The sequence below is a fragment of the Portunus trituberculatus genome, chromosome 43 (genome assembly GCF_017591435.1).
Source record: "Portunus trituberculatus isolate SZX2019 chromosome 43, ASM1759143v1, whole genome shotgun sequence".
NCBI lineage: Eukaryota > Metazoa > Arthropoda > Malacostraca > Decapoda > Portunidae > Portunus > Portunus trituberculatus.
The window spans coordinates 2,576,671-2,594,170 of record NC_059297.1 but is presented as its reverse complement, the minus strand read 5'-3'; the positions used below and the strand labels follow the sequence as shown (position 1 = coordinate 2,594,170).

General features: G+C 41.5%; 1 protein-coding gene across 4 annotated transcripts in view; it reads right to left on the bottom strand.

Moving 5' to 3' along the window:
• LOC123518040 overlaps positions 1-17,500 on the bottom strand; it is a 51,379-nt gene that overhangs the window by 18,679 nt on the left and 15,200 nt on the right. For all 4 annotated transcript variants that reach the window (XM_045278572.1, XM_045278574.1, XM_045278571.1 and 1 more), the window contains exons 2-4: positions 7,070-7,207; positions 6,504-6,668; positions 4,216-4,383 (exon numbers count right to left, since the gene is read on the bottom strand). In XM_045278572.1, the coding sequence (XP_045134507.1) occupies positions 4,216-4,383; positions 6,504-6,668; positions 7,070-7,207 (471 nt within the window). The remainder of the gene's footprint in view (positions 1-4,215; positions 4,384-6,503; positions 6,669-7,069; positions 7,208-17,500) is intronic.

Sequence of the window (17,500 nt, the reverse complement as noted above, 5' to 3'; positions counted from 1 at the left end):
GGTGGTAAGCTGATAACAACACCTGTACGTGAAAGATGTTCTCAGGAAAATGAAGGGAGATGTAGAGGAGGAGGAGGAGGAGGAGGAGGTTGAAGGCATTCACCTCACATCTACCATTACTGAGGATGAAGGAGAGAGTGAACGCGGAGCAGGAGGAGAACTAGGAAGAGGAAAAGGAAGATGAAGAGGAAGAGAAAGATGAAGATGAAGAGGAAGAGGGAGAGAAAGATGAAGGGGAAGAGGAAAAGGAAGAGAAGGAGGAGGAGGAAGAGGAAGAAGAGAGAAGGGGATGGGAAGGAAGAAAGGGGGAGGGGATGGAAGGTGAGGAGAATAACAATTACGATGATGGGTACGGAGGAGGAGGAGGAGGAGGAGGAGGAGGAGGAGGAGGAGGAGGAGGAGGAGGAGGAGGAGGAGGAGGAGGAGGAATAATGAAAGGGAGGGCAGACTAAGATATTACGGAAAATGATCTATCGCCCATATTAAGATACGGAGGGCGGGAGACTAATTGTTACGCAAAACCTGGGTGAGAAAGAGAGAGAGAGAGAGAGAGAGAGAGAGAGAGAGAGAGAGAGAGAGAGAGAGAGAGAGAGAGAGAGAGAGAGAGAGAGAGAGAGAGAGAGAGAGAGAGAGAGAGAGAGAGAGAGAGAGAGAGAGGAAAATAATAATAAAAAGAACACAGAAAACGAAAGAAAAGAGGGTAGAAAGAAAAGAAAAAGAAGGAAAGAATAAGAACAGATGAGTGAGCAAGTAAAATAAAGTGAAACAGAAGAAGAAAAAGGAGAAATATGAGTTTAAACAGAAGGAAGTAGAGAGAGAGGGAGAGAAAGAAAGGGAGAGAGAGAAAGAGAGAGAGAGAGAGAGAGAGAGAGAGAGAGAGAGAGAGAGAGAGAGAGAGAGAGAGAGAGAGAGAGAGAGAGAGAGAGAGAGAGAGAGAGAGAAAGAAAGGGAGAGAGAGAAAGAGAGAGAAGTAGAAAGAGAGAGAGAGAGAGAGGGTGGGAAAAATACCCGCGCCAAACACCGCCAAAAAACATCTACGTGGGGCCCCAGAAAAGAGTGGGTGGCGGCCCTCGGCGTTCAAAAAAGGCGTCAAAAATCAGCATAACAGCGTATGTAGAGTACAGCAGCGTCAGCAGCGAGCGAGCGGCGGCCGGGGGCATGCTGGCCGCCGAAGGGGAGGGGAGGGGAGGGGGGGAGTACCGCGGGCATTTCGTTGGGGCGGGGGCGTGGACCGGGTGCCCTGTGCGCGGCGGGGCGAGCGGGGCGGGGCGGGGCTGTCCGGAACCACCCGTAGCAGAGGTTGAAGGGAGGAGGAGGAGCCGCTCGGTGGTAGGGGGCGGCCGCGGCGGTGGTTGTGGTGATGGTTTGGGGACTGGTAGAGGAGGGCGGAGGAAGAGGAGGCGCGCCGCTGGGGGTAGTGACTCAGACTGTGGGCGCGTCGGTGATGGTGGTGTTGGTGGAGGTTGTGGAGGTGGTGGAGAAGGGTGGAGGTGGAGGTAGTAGTAGTAGTGGTGGTGGTGGTGGGCAGGTGTTTACCGTCTTCGCCGTAGCTTACCTGCCCTGAGACCCAACTGGACTTATCACACTCCGCCATCATCATCATCATCATCATCATCAAACAACAGCAATAACAACACACAAGGAGAAAGAGAAAAAAGGGAGACGAAAGACATACACACACACATACACACACACACACACACACACACACACACACACACACACACACACACACACACACACACACTACATATATTCACTTGACTATAAAAAGTCAGTATTGAGAGCAAGTAAACATCAATAGTGAAAATGAACAGTATTAACTAACAAGAACAACAAACTACAACGGCAACTATTATAACAACTACAAAAATTACATCTATGGCACACACCCACCCACACACACACACACACACACACACACACACACACACACACACACACACACACACACACACACACAGAGTAAAATTTCCATCACTATCTTGAAAGAGTCAGAACCTCTAAAGATTTAATCACAATTTACAATAGAGAGGAAGAGAAACATTAAATCATGAGAGAGAGAGAGAGAGAGAGAGAGAGAGAGAGAGAGAGAGAGAGAGAGAGAGAGAGAGAGAGAGAGAGAGAGAGAGAGAGAGAGAGAGAGAGAGAGAGAGAGAGAGAGAGAGAGAGAGAGAGATGGATATAAGGAAAAGAATAAAGAAATATAAAGAAAGGGAAAAATTAAACAATAAATAAAGTAAAGATGAAGTAGATGAGAAAGAAAGTGTAACAGCATCAAAATAACTGTATACAGAAAATCCTATGAAATAAACAGTGAAGGAATCTTTGTTAACTCCTTCAGTACTGGGACACATTTTTTACCATACGATTTGTGTACGATTACACTATTTCACGAACATTAACAACGGTCTATGGAGGTCAGGAGATTAATGGCCAAAGTTTTCACTATTCTAATCCCCACATGAGTTTCTGAAGCTGTATAAAACCACCAAATAGTAAGCAGAATGAATATGGAAACGCGTCATGGTACTGAAGGGGTGAAACAACTACTAGAATGACAAACACAACCCTGAAAGCCTCAATGACTTCCTCTCGTGTCTGTTGAAATCAAATAAACCGGAGAGTCGAAATATGTATTTAACCTATTCACTACCAGCATTGTCATATCCATTCTGCTTATTGTTTGGTGATTCTATACAGCTTCAGAAACTCTTGTGGGGGGATCAAAATAATGAAGACTCTATCCATTAATCTTCTGACTTCCATAGACCGTACATAATGTAAATAAAATCGTCTAATCGTATCCAAAACTCATGGTGAAAAATGCATCTCAGTGCTGGAAGGGTTAAGGATGTGACTTATTAATGGCACCTCTTATTAACGAAACCTTCTGATCTCTAGTGAGGATTTGAATTTTCTTTAATGACACAGAGATTATTATACACGTATCTTTCCTATTGATAGTGTAAAATTCTTATCAAAGTATCACTGGGATCTTGGAAACTCCCTTGAATATATTAGTAACTTCCTCTAGAGTGTATTTAGAAATTACAAGAAAACAAAACTGATATGAATGAATAAAGAAAAAAAAAAATGGACCTGCTAAAAAGTAGATAAAATAGAACACAGCAATAATTAAGATCAAGTTCCATGAATTACTCCTTTTCTGACTGTTGTTCTTAAGCCTTCCAGTTTCTCTTGAGGTTTATTTATTTATTTTTTGTCATGCGTGTCTTTCTTACTGGCAGTGTAGAATTCCTTGTCTTTCTTACTGGCAGTGTAGAATTCCTATCAAACTGTCGTGGGAGTCCCCTGTAAACACTAGTGACCTCCATTAGAGCCATTAGAGACTGATAATAATACAAAAAAAAAAATAAATAAAATAAATAAATAGATAAATAGATAAAAAAAAAAACTTGTGCTTGATAAAAATGGATCCGTCAGAACACACCAACGTTTAAGCTCAAGTCTTTAAACGTTCCGGTGTCTCTCTTAAAGATCACTATACGTCTTCCCATGCGTGTCTTTGCAAGTGGCAGTGTAGAATTAGCAACCCCTCCAGTACTGGGACGTATTTTTACCACGAGTTTTGGGTACGATTAAACGGCTTTTATTTTCATTAGAAAGGGTCTATGGAGATCAGAAGATTAATGGCCAGAGTCTTCACAATTTTATTCCCGACATATGTTTCTGAAGATGTATAAAATCACCAAATAGAAAGTAAAATAAATATGAAAACGCGTCATGGCACTGAAGGGATTAAACTATCACAGGAATCATGAAAGCTCTCCTAGAAATTTCAGCTTTCACTAAAGGCTGTGTAGAATAGTCACGGTGTGGTGCCAGAGCTGTTCTTATATATGAAGAAATGGAAATGGACGGGAACGAGAATAGTAATAATAATAGTAATAACAATAATAATAATAATAATAATAATAATAATAATAATATTAATAATAACAATAATAATAATAATACAAGGAAGGAGAGGGGGAAGAGAAGACGATGGAGGAGTGAATGAAGAAGGGAGAGAGGGATGGAGAGAAGAACACAGGAGGAAAAGAAGGAAGTTAAGAAGGGAGGAAAACAAGGAAGTTAAGAAGGAAGAAGACAAAACACTGGAGACATGAATGAGGATAGATGGGAGGGGGGAGGGGGTAAGAAGAGAGCAGGTATAAGGGGAGAGGGAGGGAAGGGAAGGTTGGCACTCACCGGACACAGTGAGCGGAGGGTTGATGCGCGCGTCGGCATAGCGGCGAGGGCGGGCGAAGCGAGCTCGTGCAAAAATCTTGAGCACCAGACAGATGAGGGCAGACAACATGGACAGCGCCAGACCGAGGCCGAGCAGTGTGGGCACGTCCGCCTTCAGGGATTCCAGATCTGTGGACACCAGGAGTTATGGCCACAAGATGTAAAGTTGGTTTGTTACGCAAATGTAGGCGGATATATTCCTCTGATGATATTGTAAGAAATTGCTTTTACTCTTTCATACTGCCTCATTTTGAATATTGTCACTCTGTGTGGATCTCTGCAGCAGAGTCTCACTTAAAGCTTTTAGATAGAGCATTCAACCAGATTAAATTTCTTCTTCCTAATCTTGAGATTAATCTTCGGCATCGTCGTTTGGTTGGATCATTGTCCTATTTCTTCAAAATCATGTCTAATTCCAACCACCCGTTGCATTGTCATTTGCCTGCCCTTCACTACCAGCACGTGCTACAAGACAATCCTTGATCATGAATGACCGTTCCTTGTCTGTGAATCGATGTAATACTTCACAATTTTCCCGGTGTTTTATCCCAGTATCTGCTAGACTCTGGAATACAATTCCCAACGAGATTGTTAATTCTAGTAACATTGAAGCATTTAAAAAACGTGTGAATACCTTTCTTCTCTCTGAACTCACTACCTCTTAGATCTCTACCAATCTTCCTATTCTGTTGTTCATTCCTGTTACTTCCTTTCACTTATCGGTGAGGTGCCGCCCACTGGGCCTTTGGGTTTATGCAGTTATGCTTTCCAGTGGGTCGCCTTCATTGACCTTATAATAATAATAATAAAAAAGTTCAAGTGTCTGAATTAAAAAAACGCTTCCTTCTCCCACCCCGACTATTTTCGAAGACCACAGAGACGATTAGCCGAGTTCTAAAGAGTAATTTTTCTTGTTGATAATGCAGAAAACTTGTTAACGTGTCACTAGAATTACAGAAACGTCCTTTAAAACCCGTGTCACTTCAACTAGAGTCCTTTGAAAACAGTGAAGGTGCTGTGAGGCGCGGAAGTGTTTCAGGATATGGGCCAACGTATTAAAAAAAAAAAAAAAATTGCTCTTTCACCACGACAATTTTCCATGGCCACAAAGATGACTAGCCGGGTTTTCAAGACAGTTTCTCCTTAAAATAAACTAGAAATTTTGCTAATCCATCACTAAAACCATAGAAATATCCTTAGAAACGTAAGTACCTTCATCTAGTCTTTCGAAAGTAGTGACGGTGAGAGAGCAAAGCGTTTCAGAATACGAGCCTAAGACATATAGAAGCCAGCGTTCAGAAACTCCTTGCTCTCTCTCTCTCTCTCTCTCTCTCTCTCTCTCTCACACACACACACACACACACACACACACACCATAAGTATTTATAAAAGCCACAGAAATAGTTAGCTGGATTCTTATAATGTTCCTCAAGTTAATAATGCTGAAATACTGTTAATCTGCCACTAAACCCACACAAAACACTTATAAAACCAATATATCTTTGTGTAGCGGCTTTTGAAAATACTCGAGGTGCGGTGCAGAGGTGTTTGAGGAAATGGTCCAGAGAGTGAAGTCATGATGGGAAGCAGTGGTCAGTGCGAGGAGAGAGAAGTCACTGAAGTATGGCAGATCTGCGAGCACTGAGAGTTATGGGCAGAAGTTCAAGTGGTGATACTAAGACTGACAGAGAGAGAGAGAGAGAGAGAGAGAGAGAGAGAGAGAGAGAGAGAGAGAGAGAGAGAGAGAGAGAGAGAGAGAGAGAGAGAGAGAGAGACGCCAGAGTGGAAGGGAGCCGTCACTGTCAGGAAAGAGTATAACAGACACAGTGGAGAGGAAAGGTTCAGAGAATATATTTTTTTCAGTAGGAAGAGAAAACAAACAACGTGGTTATTAAAAATTTGTGTCCCTGATGTTTGTTTTCGTATTCGCAGAGAGGATGAAAAGGAAGAACACGTGATATGTTATGATGTGTTCTGCAGGTGTGAGTCAAGGGGAGAGTATGAAGAAACGTGTGAATGAACAGACAGTAGGTGCCAATGTGTAAGTTGAGGGTAAGGCAGTGTCTCCACTAGAAAAGAACAGACAAGAAAGTGGAAGGAAGGAGAAAAGGAGGAGAGAACGCTGGGAAGGATTAAGAGATCACATGAAAATGCACAACTCACGTGTAGAATATTAAAAAAAAACGTCCAATCTCTCTCTCTCTCTCTCTCTCTCTCTCTCTCTCTCTCTCTCAAACACACACACTCACCAGGGAAGCAAACTTTAGGGATGCTGAGTCCCTCGATGTATCTGAGTTCATACTTCTCCTGACACTGGCACTGAGAGCGGTTGTTGCCCTCCTCCTGGCACATGGAGTTGGCGTCGTAGTATTGGCATTGGTCGTGATGGAAGCAGGGGTTTCCCAGCAAGGCCCCTGCATGCACCGGGAGATGTGTTAGTACTGTCGGTGGTGGTGGTGGTGGTAGTGGTGTCTTTCGAGCGTTCCATCATGTGCTATGTTGTGCGAGGTGTCTCTCTCAAAAGTATACTTTAATCTTGTACCAAATAACTAGACCATTATATTCAGTTTATGAGAGAAATTATAGTAGGCAAAGGGTTAACACACACACACACACACACACACACACACACACACACACACACACACAGGAGGAGGAGGAGGAGGAGGAGGAGGAGGAGGAGGAGGAGGATTACAAAGGAATATACAAAGGAGGACAAACAGCAATAGACCCTGACTTCCTTACTAGGCTGTTTGTTGCGACCACTTTACGAACTACCAGTGACAGAGACAGGATAGCAAAGCAGAAGGCCCACCTTTGGCACATAGCTGGTCATTGATGGACACAGGGTGGTAGGAGTCACACATGCAGGTCTTGGTCTTGTTGCTGCATACCGTGTTGGTCCCGGGGCCGCAGCGGCTCTCAACGCAGGGGTCGCCCAGCCCCCCGCCCCCTGCACAGGAAAACAAACACGGGTTAATGATGAAGGACAGCTTACACACACACACACACACACACACACACACACACACACACATGGAGTTAATGGATAGGTAACAATGAAACTCCTTGCCGTTCTATAAGTCGTAAGAGAAGAAGTGATCACAAATGAGTGTATCGCATGCCGGGAGAAAGGAAGGAGGAGGTTGAGGTGGGAATATCACTCTTGACCATAGAGCAGACGGGCACACATATTAGTTACAGTCACAACTCAACCAGTGGCCAGGAAACAAGGAAGTGTCTAAGCCAGGGGTTCTCAACCTGGGGTACGCGTACCCCCAGGGGTACGTGAGAGGAATTTTTGGGGTACGTGGCGGGTTTCTCAAAATGCTTCAGTTTTAAATAGCAGCAAATTCGTTTGTAGTATACAATGTGTCCTTCACTAGAACCAGGACACGTTAACAACGTTAACAAGGAAACTCTTGGAGTTATATCACTTGAGAGGAAGCTCTCTTGGATTACAGTTGCCACACAACCTTGCAAACCTATAATATTTGCTCCGATTTCTTATCTTATATGTTATTCACACACACAGTGACTTATTTATCACTGTTACTAGTTACAAGTTGCAACTAGCTGCAAGCAACACTAGTTCACTGCCATAATGATCGAAAATTGTCTGATATAGTTTCTTTTGGTAAATGCATTGCATGTTAGTCACATATAGTGTCTCCCTGTGAGGTACCAGTTCCTATCGACACTACCTCATAGAAACATACTAATATTAATTAAAAATTGTGTCTGCTCCACATATATAACACAATTTAAACTTAATAAACTAAGTCAATAAACCATGCATTTATTGTTACCCTTCCTGACGCTGCATTGTGGGTAAGGGTACGTGATAAATACTGAAAGACTTCGAGGGGTACATCACATTAAAAGGTTGAGAAGAAGAAGAATTAACCTGTGCAGAAGCGAGGTGAAATGTGTGTTAAGGTTCCGTGCTGTCTTCAAGTCTCTAGAAATGAAAGATCTTGGTACACCAGACAATTATGTTTTGCTCTATATTATGATGTCAGTCGTATAAACTCAAGTAACTATAAAGAAATACCATGGTAGAATAAGAACAGAAAAATACTGGTAGGAGTAAAACCCTGGCAAATCAATAGATACATCATAATACAGTGTTTAGAGACGATTACTCTGTACCGCGAGACGATACTGACTCTCTCCTGCGAACACTGAAATTGTGACAGTTTGGGTCCTCTCCTATTGATATTAATCAAAGTATTGCGATTTATTCACAATAGTAATATATTACACTCCGACGGAACACGGGCCTAATGTGTTTGAGATGTGGCATTTTGTTTTAGTACATTTCGCTCTATATAGCGACTGTTTAGGACTAAAAAACTGTAGCTTCAGGTAGATATTCAATAATGTTATCTATCGATTTTCAGTCTTAAAGTAGGGAAAATTACGAATATTGATGCATTTCTTTTATAGTCCTCCTTGCTTCTCGAAAAGGTGCACGAATTTAGAAAAGGTTGAAGAACACTAAACTGTACCCTGAAAAAAATACAGTAAAAAGATAAGATAAAATGACCAACATCTCTATTATTATGGAAGCTAATAATAATACCAAGACTAATTAAGTAATTCAGAGATAACGAAACGAACGACGATCACGAGAGCTTCCACGATAACAGTGTGTACGATAAGATTTGATTCCAGATTCCTCGATAGCGCTCCGAGTTTCCAAGATAACAATGGCATTCCAGTTTCCTCGATAGCGATGCAAGTTTCCAAAATGACGATGCCTTTCCATGATAAAGATGCCCTTCCAGTTTCCAAGATAATAATGCGAGTTTCCACGATCAAGATGCAATTCCAGTTTCCACGGGAACGATGCGGGTTTCCACGATGTCGATGCGGTTCCAGTCCTCACGATGCGATTTCAAGACACAATATTGAAGTCCACTTGCCTACACAGGTACTGGGACGAACCCTTTCACCCCGTAAGGATCCACCCAACACCCTTGAGTGCGAGTAAAGTGACGCTGCCACCTTCCTGCGCTGCAATTGAAGTCCACTTGCCTACACAGGTACTGGGATGAACCCTTTCACCCCGTAAGGATCCACCCCACACCCTTAGGTGCGAGGAGAGTGGCGCTGCCACCTCACTGCGACGCAATTGAAGTTCACTTGCCTACACAGGTACTGGGGCGAACCCTTTCACCCCGTAAGAGTTCACCCCAGACCCGTGAGTGCGAGGAGAGTGACGCTGCCACCTTACTGCGCCTCACACGGGTAGCCATGAGCATAACCCGCCACACTCCACTCCCCAAACACTGTCAGTGAGTCCTTTTCACCCCGTAAAGGACCACTGGTACGGTCAGTGCCTGGCTCATGGCGCACAGCGTGCCCTCGTTCATGGCGAGTTGTTCAGCCCGATGTCATTATAAGCAGAGGTCCTGTACACACCACTCACCACCAGACTCTATGCAAGGAGCCCTTATCACCCCTTAAAGGCCCCTCACGGCATCATCTGATGGACGGTAGACACGGCACCCTGCTTAAGGCGACGCCTTGCCTAGTATGAGGCGCTGCAAGTTGACAACAATCAGTGAGCTTGAAGCCGCGAAGGAAAATGAGTCCACGCTAACAATGGGATTCCACGACAGGTTGCGATTCCAGTGTCCACGGTACAGATGTGTTTGTTGAGGATAACGATCCGTTTATCGAGGCTAACGGTGCGGCGATGGCGATGGCGAAACGATCCAAAGTATTATTACCTACACAGGTACTGGGACGAAACTTTTTACCCAGAAAGGGTCAACCCCAGTCCCGTGGTTATGAGAGCAGTGACGATGCAACCTTGCAATGCCTCACACAGGTCGCCATGAGCAATGACCCGCCACACACCACTCCCCAAACGCTGTCATGAAGTGAGTCCTTTTACCTAACCTAACCTAACCTAACCTAATCTAACCTAACCTAACCTAACCTAACCTAACGTAAAGGACCCCTGGTACTGTCAGTGCCTGGCTCATGGCACATAGCGTGCCCTCGTTCATGGCGAGTTGTTCAGCCCGGTGTCATTATAAGCAGAGGTCCCGTACACACCACTCACCATCATATTCTATGCAAGGAGCCCTTATCACCCCTTTAGGGCCCCTCACGGCACCATCCGGTGAGTGGTAGACATTGATCTCTTGCTTATGGCGACCCTTGCCTAGTGTGATGCGCTGCAAGTGGACGACTAGTAGTGAAGCTTGAGGCCACCAAGGAAAAGCAGGACCTGCAGCCAGTTCCCTGCCTTGGGCCCCAGGCCGGACCCGACGGCCACCTCCTTCCCCCGTGCGGCGCCCAAGGCCGTCACGGCCCTCAAACATCTTTAGGCCGAAAGTTCTCAATCGTCGTTTTAATTTTGATTCGAATATAAAATCGTCGATGGTAAATGAAAAATAGCTTTGGTGTGAAAGTGTGCAAGAGTTAGCTGATTAATGAAACAAGGTGAGGCAGCTTTGCTCCGGAGTATTTAGTGTACTTTGCATGTTGCTGCCGTGAATGTGTACGTGTTTGTAGGTAACTGGATAGAAACAGTAGACCAATGGTAGTTGTGTAGCTATTGGGGAACTTTTGAAAATTAGTTAAGCTTCTGGATAGAGTGGATGAGTGCACACAGGTTTGCGTGTCTTATACATAAACTGCCACTTGTAAACATAAATTTTTCTATTTCATGCTCTTAGAAAAAAGCAAACTTAGTTTTCTTTATTTCCCTGATCACAATGACGTATAAATATCAATGTTTCAATCATAAGGAAACACTAGGAGAGGACCCAAACTCCCGTTGAAGTTGCCAGATTCAACAGATATCGTAATATTTCACAGAAAAGATGGTCAACTGCATATCGTATATTTTTGGATATTCTTTTGTCACGTAAGGAGATATCAAGATAGGTAAAGTATTTCTAAACATGTATCTACGACAAAAAAACGCTATAATAGTAGAGTTAGGTTATAACTATGCATTGTGTTTTTTTATATACCATCTTGCTCTATTCCTGGGACAAAGATTACTTCTTCCTCAATTGATAGCTCCAAGTTAGTATGATATTTTCTTTCCTTCTAGGTTAGTAAGTAGACTACAAGACACCATGAACCTATGAAGCCCCGTAAATGAGATTATTTTCATAACTTAGAAATCAAAGTCTGATAATGAGATTGTCTATTGCCAACCAAACCGTTCTGCATAGACGTCTTCAGCGTCATAGAGACCTAATGATGTTAGCTCATGGACAGTGGCCATCCTGACAGCGCGAAACCACAGGGGGTTCATAAGAAGATTTCCAGGGGTACTTAGATAGCTGATCTAATAAAATCCTTTGCAGTGCCATTGCATATTGAGTTCCATGTTCCATGTGACAATACTGGGGGTACTGGTAGATGGTCTTATAACTCAGGGGGTTCTTAACGATAAAAAGGTTGAGAACCCCTGGTCTAAGCGGTTCTTATTATCTCTTATTACCTCTTATTAACTTTACTTTTTCCATCACATATACACTTTTGTCCTCTGCCCACATACTCCATTTCATTTTAACCACTTTAGTACCATGACGTGTTTCCATATTCATTCTGGTTACTATTTGATGATTTTATACAGATTCAAAAACTCATGTTGGGGAGTAAAATTAGTGTAGACTGTGGCCATTAATCTTCTGACATCCAAATCTCCAAATCTCAAGGCAAAAATGTGTCCCAGTATTGAAGGGGTTAAAGGTATTTTTCACTAGTAAATTCTGCATATCACACATTCTCTTTCCTATATATTCCTACGACAAAACATCCTTCAGGAGACGCGCATCAGGAAAGCCCTTTCAAACTAAACTGGCTCTTCACGTCTTGGAGATTTTCCTCTATCAACTTTTTTTTTCAGAGAGAGAGAGAGAGAGAGAGAGAGAGAGAGAGAGAGAGAGAGAGAGAGAGAGAGAGAGAGAGAGAGAGAGAGAGAGAGAGAGAGAGAGAGAGAGAGAGAGAGAGCGGCCATAAAGCGGGATAAGTTTCCAAATTTTGTTCCAGGAGCTTGACGAGTCTCCCCTCCAGGCCGGAAAAATGAAGGCTGAGAGGCAACACCAGCCAGGTAAAACACACACACACACACACACACACACACACACACACACACACACACACACACACACACACACACACACACACATGTTGCTGATATAACTGAGGACGATATATTACCACTAGTTGATGTCAACGCTGTGTTAAGTGCTACAGGATGTTTAATGAGTAGGAGTAATAAAGACAATACCCCTGACAGAAGTTCCTACGGTAAGAGATTAGTAGAAGTATGTAAAAACAATAACGTCGTTATTTTTAATGGAAGAGTTGGCAATGACTTGGGAATTGGTGAATATACTACTACATACAATACAAGTATTGATTATGTTATAGGTACTTGCAATGTTGTGAAACATGTTAAAAATTTTGAGGTATTGGATTTTGAGCCATTGTTTTCGGATGTGCATTGTGGTTTGCAGACGGTGCTAGAATTTGCATGTGTGGTAAGACAGATAAAGAGAGAGTAATAAAGAGGAGGAAACAGTGAGAGTAAGACCAGGAAAGTGGAGTCATGAGAGAAAAGAGGAATATGTGAGTCATGTGGATGTCAGTAGAGTGCATGAACTGCTTCATACAGTTGACGTTTTATCTGTGGATGACATAACACACCAATTACAAGTAGTACTGGTAGAACCTGCTATGAAGGTATTTCTCCACAAAAGTAAAAGTAAATACATTAAAAAGAGCAATAACACCAATATGAACGGTTATGATAAACAGTGTTATAATGCCAGAAAGCAATACCACAAAGCTAAGAACAAGCACAATAAACAAAAAAATCCTGTCACGTATAGTATTATGAGAGAGAAAAGTAAAAACTACAAGAAAGAAATAACAAGGGTGAAAAATAAAGAAAATTCCATTGTTGTGAAAAAACTGAGAGAAAACAAAAGCAAAGATCCAAAATCATACTGGCAAATATTAAAAGGTGAACAAGGAGGAAACAAGGAGAGTGAACTTAATCTTGAGGTATTTTACGACCACTTTAAAGCATTATTAACTATTGATAACGAGGGAAATGACACCATTGACTATGAAATTAACCAAGAGAGGAATGTGCCCATATTGAACAACCCTATTACGTCTGAAGAGATAAAACATGCATCAATAAGTTGGAAAATAACAAATCACCAGGTTCTGACAATATCATCAATGAATATATTAAAAGTACTCAAGACCTATTATCCCCTCTTTATGTTAAGATGTTTAATAAAATATTGGATGAAGGAGTCTTCCCAATGGAGTGGACCATTGGAGTAATAATACCATTATACAAAAACAAGGAGACGTCAGAGACGCAAATAACTACCGGGAATTACCTTGTTAAGCTGTATGGGAAAGTTATTTACATCCATCTTGAACAATCGTTTGAATCAGTATTCTGAAGCGAACCACATTATCAATGAAACACAGGCAGGATTTAGACAAGGATATTCAACCCTGGATCATATGTATTTGCTCAAATGTATTATTGATTTGTTTAAATGGAAAAAGAGAAAATTATTTTGCATGTTCGTAGATTATAAAAAGGCGTTTGATATGGTGTGGAGGGAAGGATTATGGTTTAAGCTGGTTAGAGATAATGTTAATGGTAAATTGTTACATGTTGTTAAGAGTATGTATAAAATTGTTAGATCTTGTGTGATGGTGAATCAAAAATTGTCGGACACATTTTCGGGAGAAAATTTGTCACCATTGTTATTTGCTTTTTATATTAATGACTTGCAGGACAAACTTCTTGAACTTAATTGTAAATATTTAGATTTTGATAACGAATTTCTTAATATCTATTTGAAATTATTTGTGCTAATGTACGCAGATGATACAGTATTGCTATGTGATAGTGAAGTGAATATGAAACAGGCGCTAACATCTTTGCATAATTATTGTCTAGATTGGAAGTTAAAGGTTAACTGTGACAAAACCAAAATTGTTGTATTTAGTAGAGGACAGGTACAAACAAGTAATTATAATTTTCAATTAGGGGGTGAGACTATTCAGGTTGTTAACGAGTACAAATATTTGGGTGTCTTGTTTAACCACAATGGTAGATTCAGGAAAGGGGAGTTGGCTCTTAAGGAACAGGCAACCAGGGCTTTGTATTCCATCATTGGTACTTCACGTAAATATGACTTGCCAGTTGATATTCAAATAGAACTGTTTAAAACGATGGTTGTACCTGTACTTACATATGGCTGTGAAATATGGGGTGATTGTACTATAAGGAAATAGAATTACTACATATGAAGTTTTTGAAGCACGTTTTGTATGTACATAGATACACCAGCACAGACATGGTATACGGTGAACTAGGGGTTTACCCTCTTGATATAACTATTAAGTGTAAGATGATAAGTTATTGGTCTAGGTTAGTGACGGGAAAGAACACTAAATTAAGTTATATAATGTATAATTGCTTATTACAGTTATATACGAGCGGTCTGTATTTGTCACCATGGATAGAATACATCAAAAATATTTGTATAGAGTGTGGAATGTCATGGGTGTGGATGGCGCAGACAGTTAGTAACCCTAAATGGTTCAGAAAAGCGATTGAACAAAAATTAAAAGACTTATGGATAAACAAGTGGTATGAAAACATATCAAATAAAGGTATTTGTAATACTTACAAATTATATAAAGAAATTTATGGAATTGAAGAATACCTGCTTAAACTTAAAAATAATCGTATAAGTTTGTCAAAGCTTCGCACGGGAAATAATAAATTACCAATCATTGTTGGTAGATATAATCAAACAGACAGAGAGGTGCGTTATTGTACTAAATGTAATAATGAATTGATAGGGGATGAATACCATGCTTTGTTGATTTGTCAAAATCAAGAAATTCTTCAATTGAGAAATAGATACATACCCGAATACTATAGACTGCAACCAAATCATTTCAAATTTGTCAAACTGATGCAAAGTGGTAATGTAAACTTGTTAATAAATCTGGCACAGTTTATTAATGCATTGTTGCGAATGTTTAGGTGATACATAAGATTGTGTACATATTGAGGGGCTGTGCTCCATCCATACTTTGTCAAAAAGTCTGAGCAATAAATATATTTCTTTCTTTCTTTCTTCTTTCACACACACAAGGGGTAGGAGAGGGAGGGGGGGATCACCGCTAACACGTACGACGAAAACAACCATAAAGAACTTGAAATTTGTCCCAAAAAATTATTAACTTCGCTGCGTGTGACTCCAACCACCGCCCCCAACCCACCCACCCACCCACCCGACACACACACACACACTAACCTCCAGCGCTCCCTAAGCCAAGACTGCGGCCCCTCTCCATCCCTTCCCTTCTCCAGGTTTACAGTTCATCATTTTTATCCTCAGAATCAAATTAGACCTACACCTGGACTGGACAGGGCTGGACTACCAATCAGGCGAGGGTCTAAGGAAGCAAGGTCCTGGTTACACTGGCTGCTCTCGTCCCTAAGGAGTTGTGACACTGTGACGTTATGAAGGTACTCTCACGAATGACTCCCTATAGAAAATACAATGGAAGCCCTATAATTGATTCCTTTAACTCGCAAATTTGAAGTTTTTTTTTTATGTAAGAGAGAACTACCGAGGGAAAAAAAAAAACGAATATTAGAAAAAAAAAAAGGCTCACTTGAACTGCAGTCTCCACAAACAAAGGTATCATCGGAAAGCTTATGTTTTTTCCCTTAAACGTTGTTGCGGTACTGAAGAATGCATGCGATCCGAGAAACGTTTTGAGATATTACTAAAGGAAATCTGCCGCCCATCACATCATCTCTTGTTTAACACCTTGACTGCTAATGCTATTCTTAATCTCTTTAGTCTCAGGATGCGTTCTCATCATTCATTCTGGTTACTATATGGCGATTTTACGCAGCTTCAGAAACTTATGTGGGGATGAGAATAGTGAAGACTCTGGCAATTAATCTTCTGACCTCCATAGACCCTTCCTGATGTCAATAAAATCGTCTAATCATACCCAAAACTCGAGGTAAATATGCGTTCCAGTACTGAAAAGGTTATTGGAAGACTGCCGCCCATCACATCATCTCTTGCTAACACCTTGACTGTTAAAGCTACTCTTAACACACACATCAAACTCCAACAACCGAAGCTAATTTCAACAAGTAATAAAAAAAAAAAAAAAAATACAGTAGGAAATAAAAACTATTCAAATTACTCTTTCCTTTTGATATTTACATCCAGATGTGTGTGTGTGTGTGTGTGTGTGTGTGTGATTCACTGTTTGATCTGCTGCAGTCTCTGACGAGACAGCCAGACGTTACCCTACGGAACGAGCTCAGAGCTCATTATTTCCGATCTTCGGATAGGCCTGAGACCAGGCACACACCACACACCGGGACAACAAGGTCACAACTTCTCGATTTACATCCCGTACCTACTCACTGCTAGGTGAACAGGGGCTACACGTGAAAGGAGACACACCCAAATATCTCCACCCGGCCGGGGAATCGAACCCCGGTCCTCTGGCTTGTGAAGCCAGCGCTCTAACCACTGAGCTACCGGGCCGTGTGTGTGTGTGTGTGTGTGTGTGTGTGTAAGTTTATATTCTAAATACGATAAGAACACAAGAAAATATGGCTAGCAAGAAGAACTCAACAGACCTTTATACGGCAGGCCTGTATGAAATATATTTATCTATCTCCACCTATCATCCTCATTCACAAATTTGGCCAATCATATTTTAAAACTTCACAATGATTCAACAACAGTCTGATTACTGAGACCATTTAATTCATCTGCCATATTACTTGAGAAAAATTTCCTTCCTATCTCTTTTTGAATCTAATATTTATCAAGTTTGAGCGCTATTTTATTTACATTAGGAAGGGTCTATGGAGGTAAAAAGATTAATAAATAGTCTTCACTATCTTAATCCGCACATAAGTTTCTGAAGCTGTATAAAATCACCAAATAGTAAGCAAAATGAATATGTAAACGTGTTATGGTACTGAAGAGATAAGAAAAAGGACAATAATAAGAGGGAAGAGTGAAACAGAGGAAGGAACGAGAGAAGGAAGGTAAAACAAGTAGTAGTACATTTAATAGCTGCCCTGAGAAACTGTATACATCTCATATTCCTAAATGTTGACCGAGTTTAGCCCGCGGCGCTCCCTCAAACTTCGTGTTCCCCTCCCCAATGAATTTAT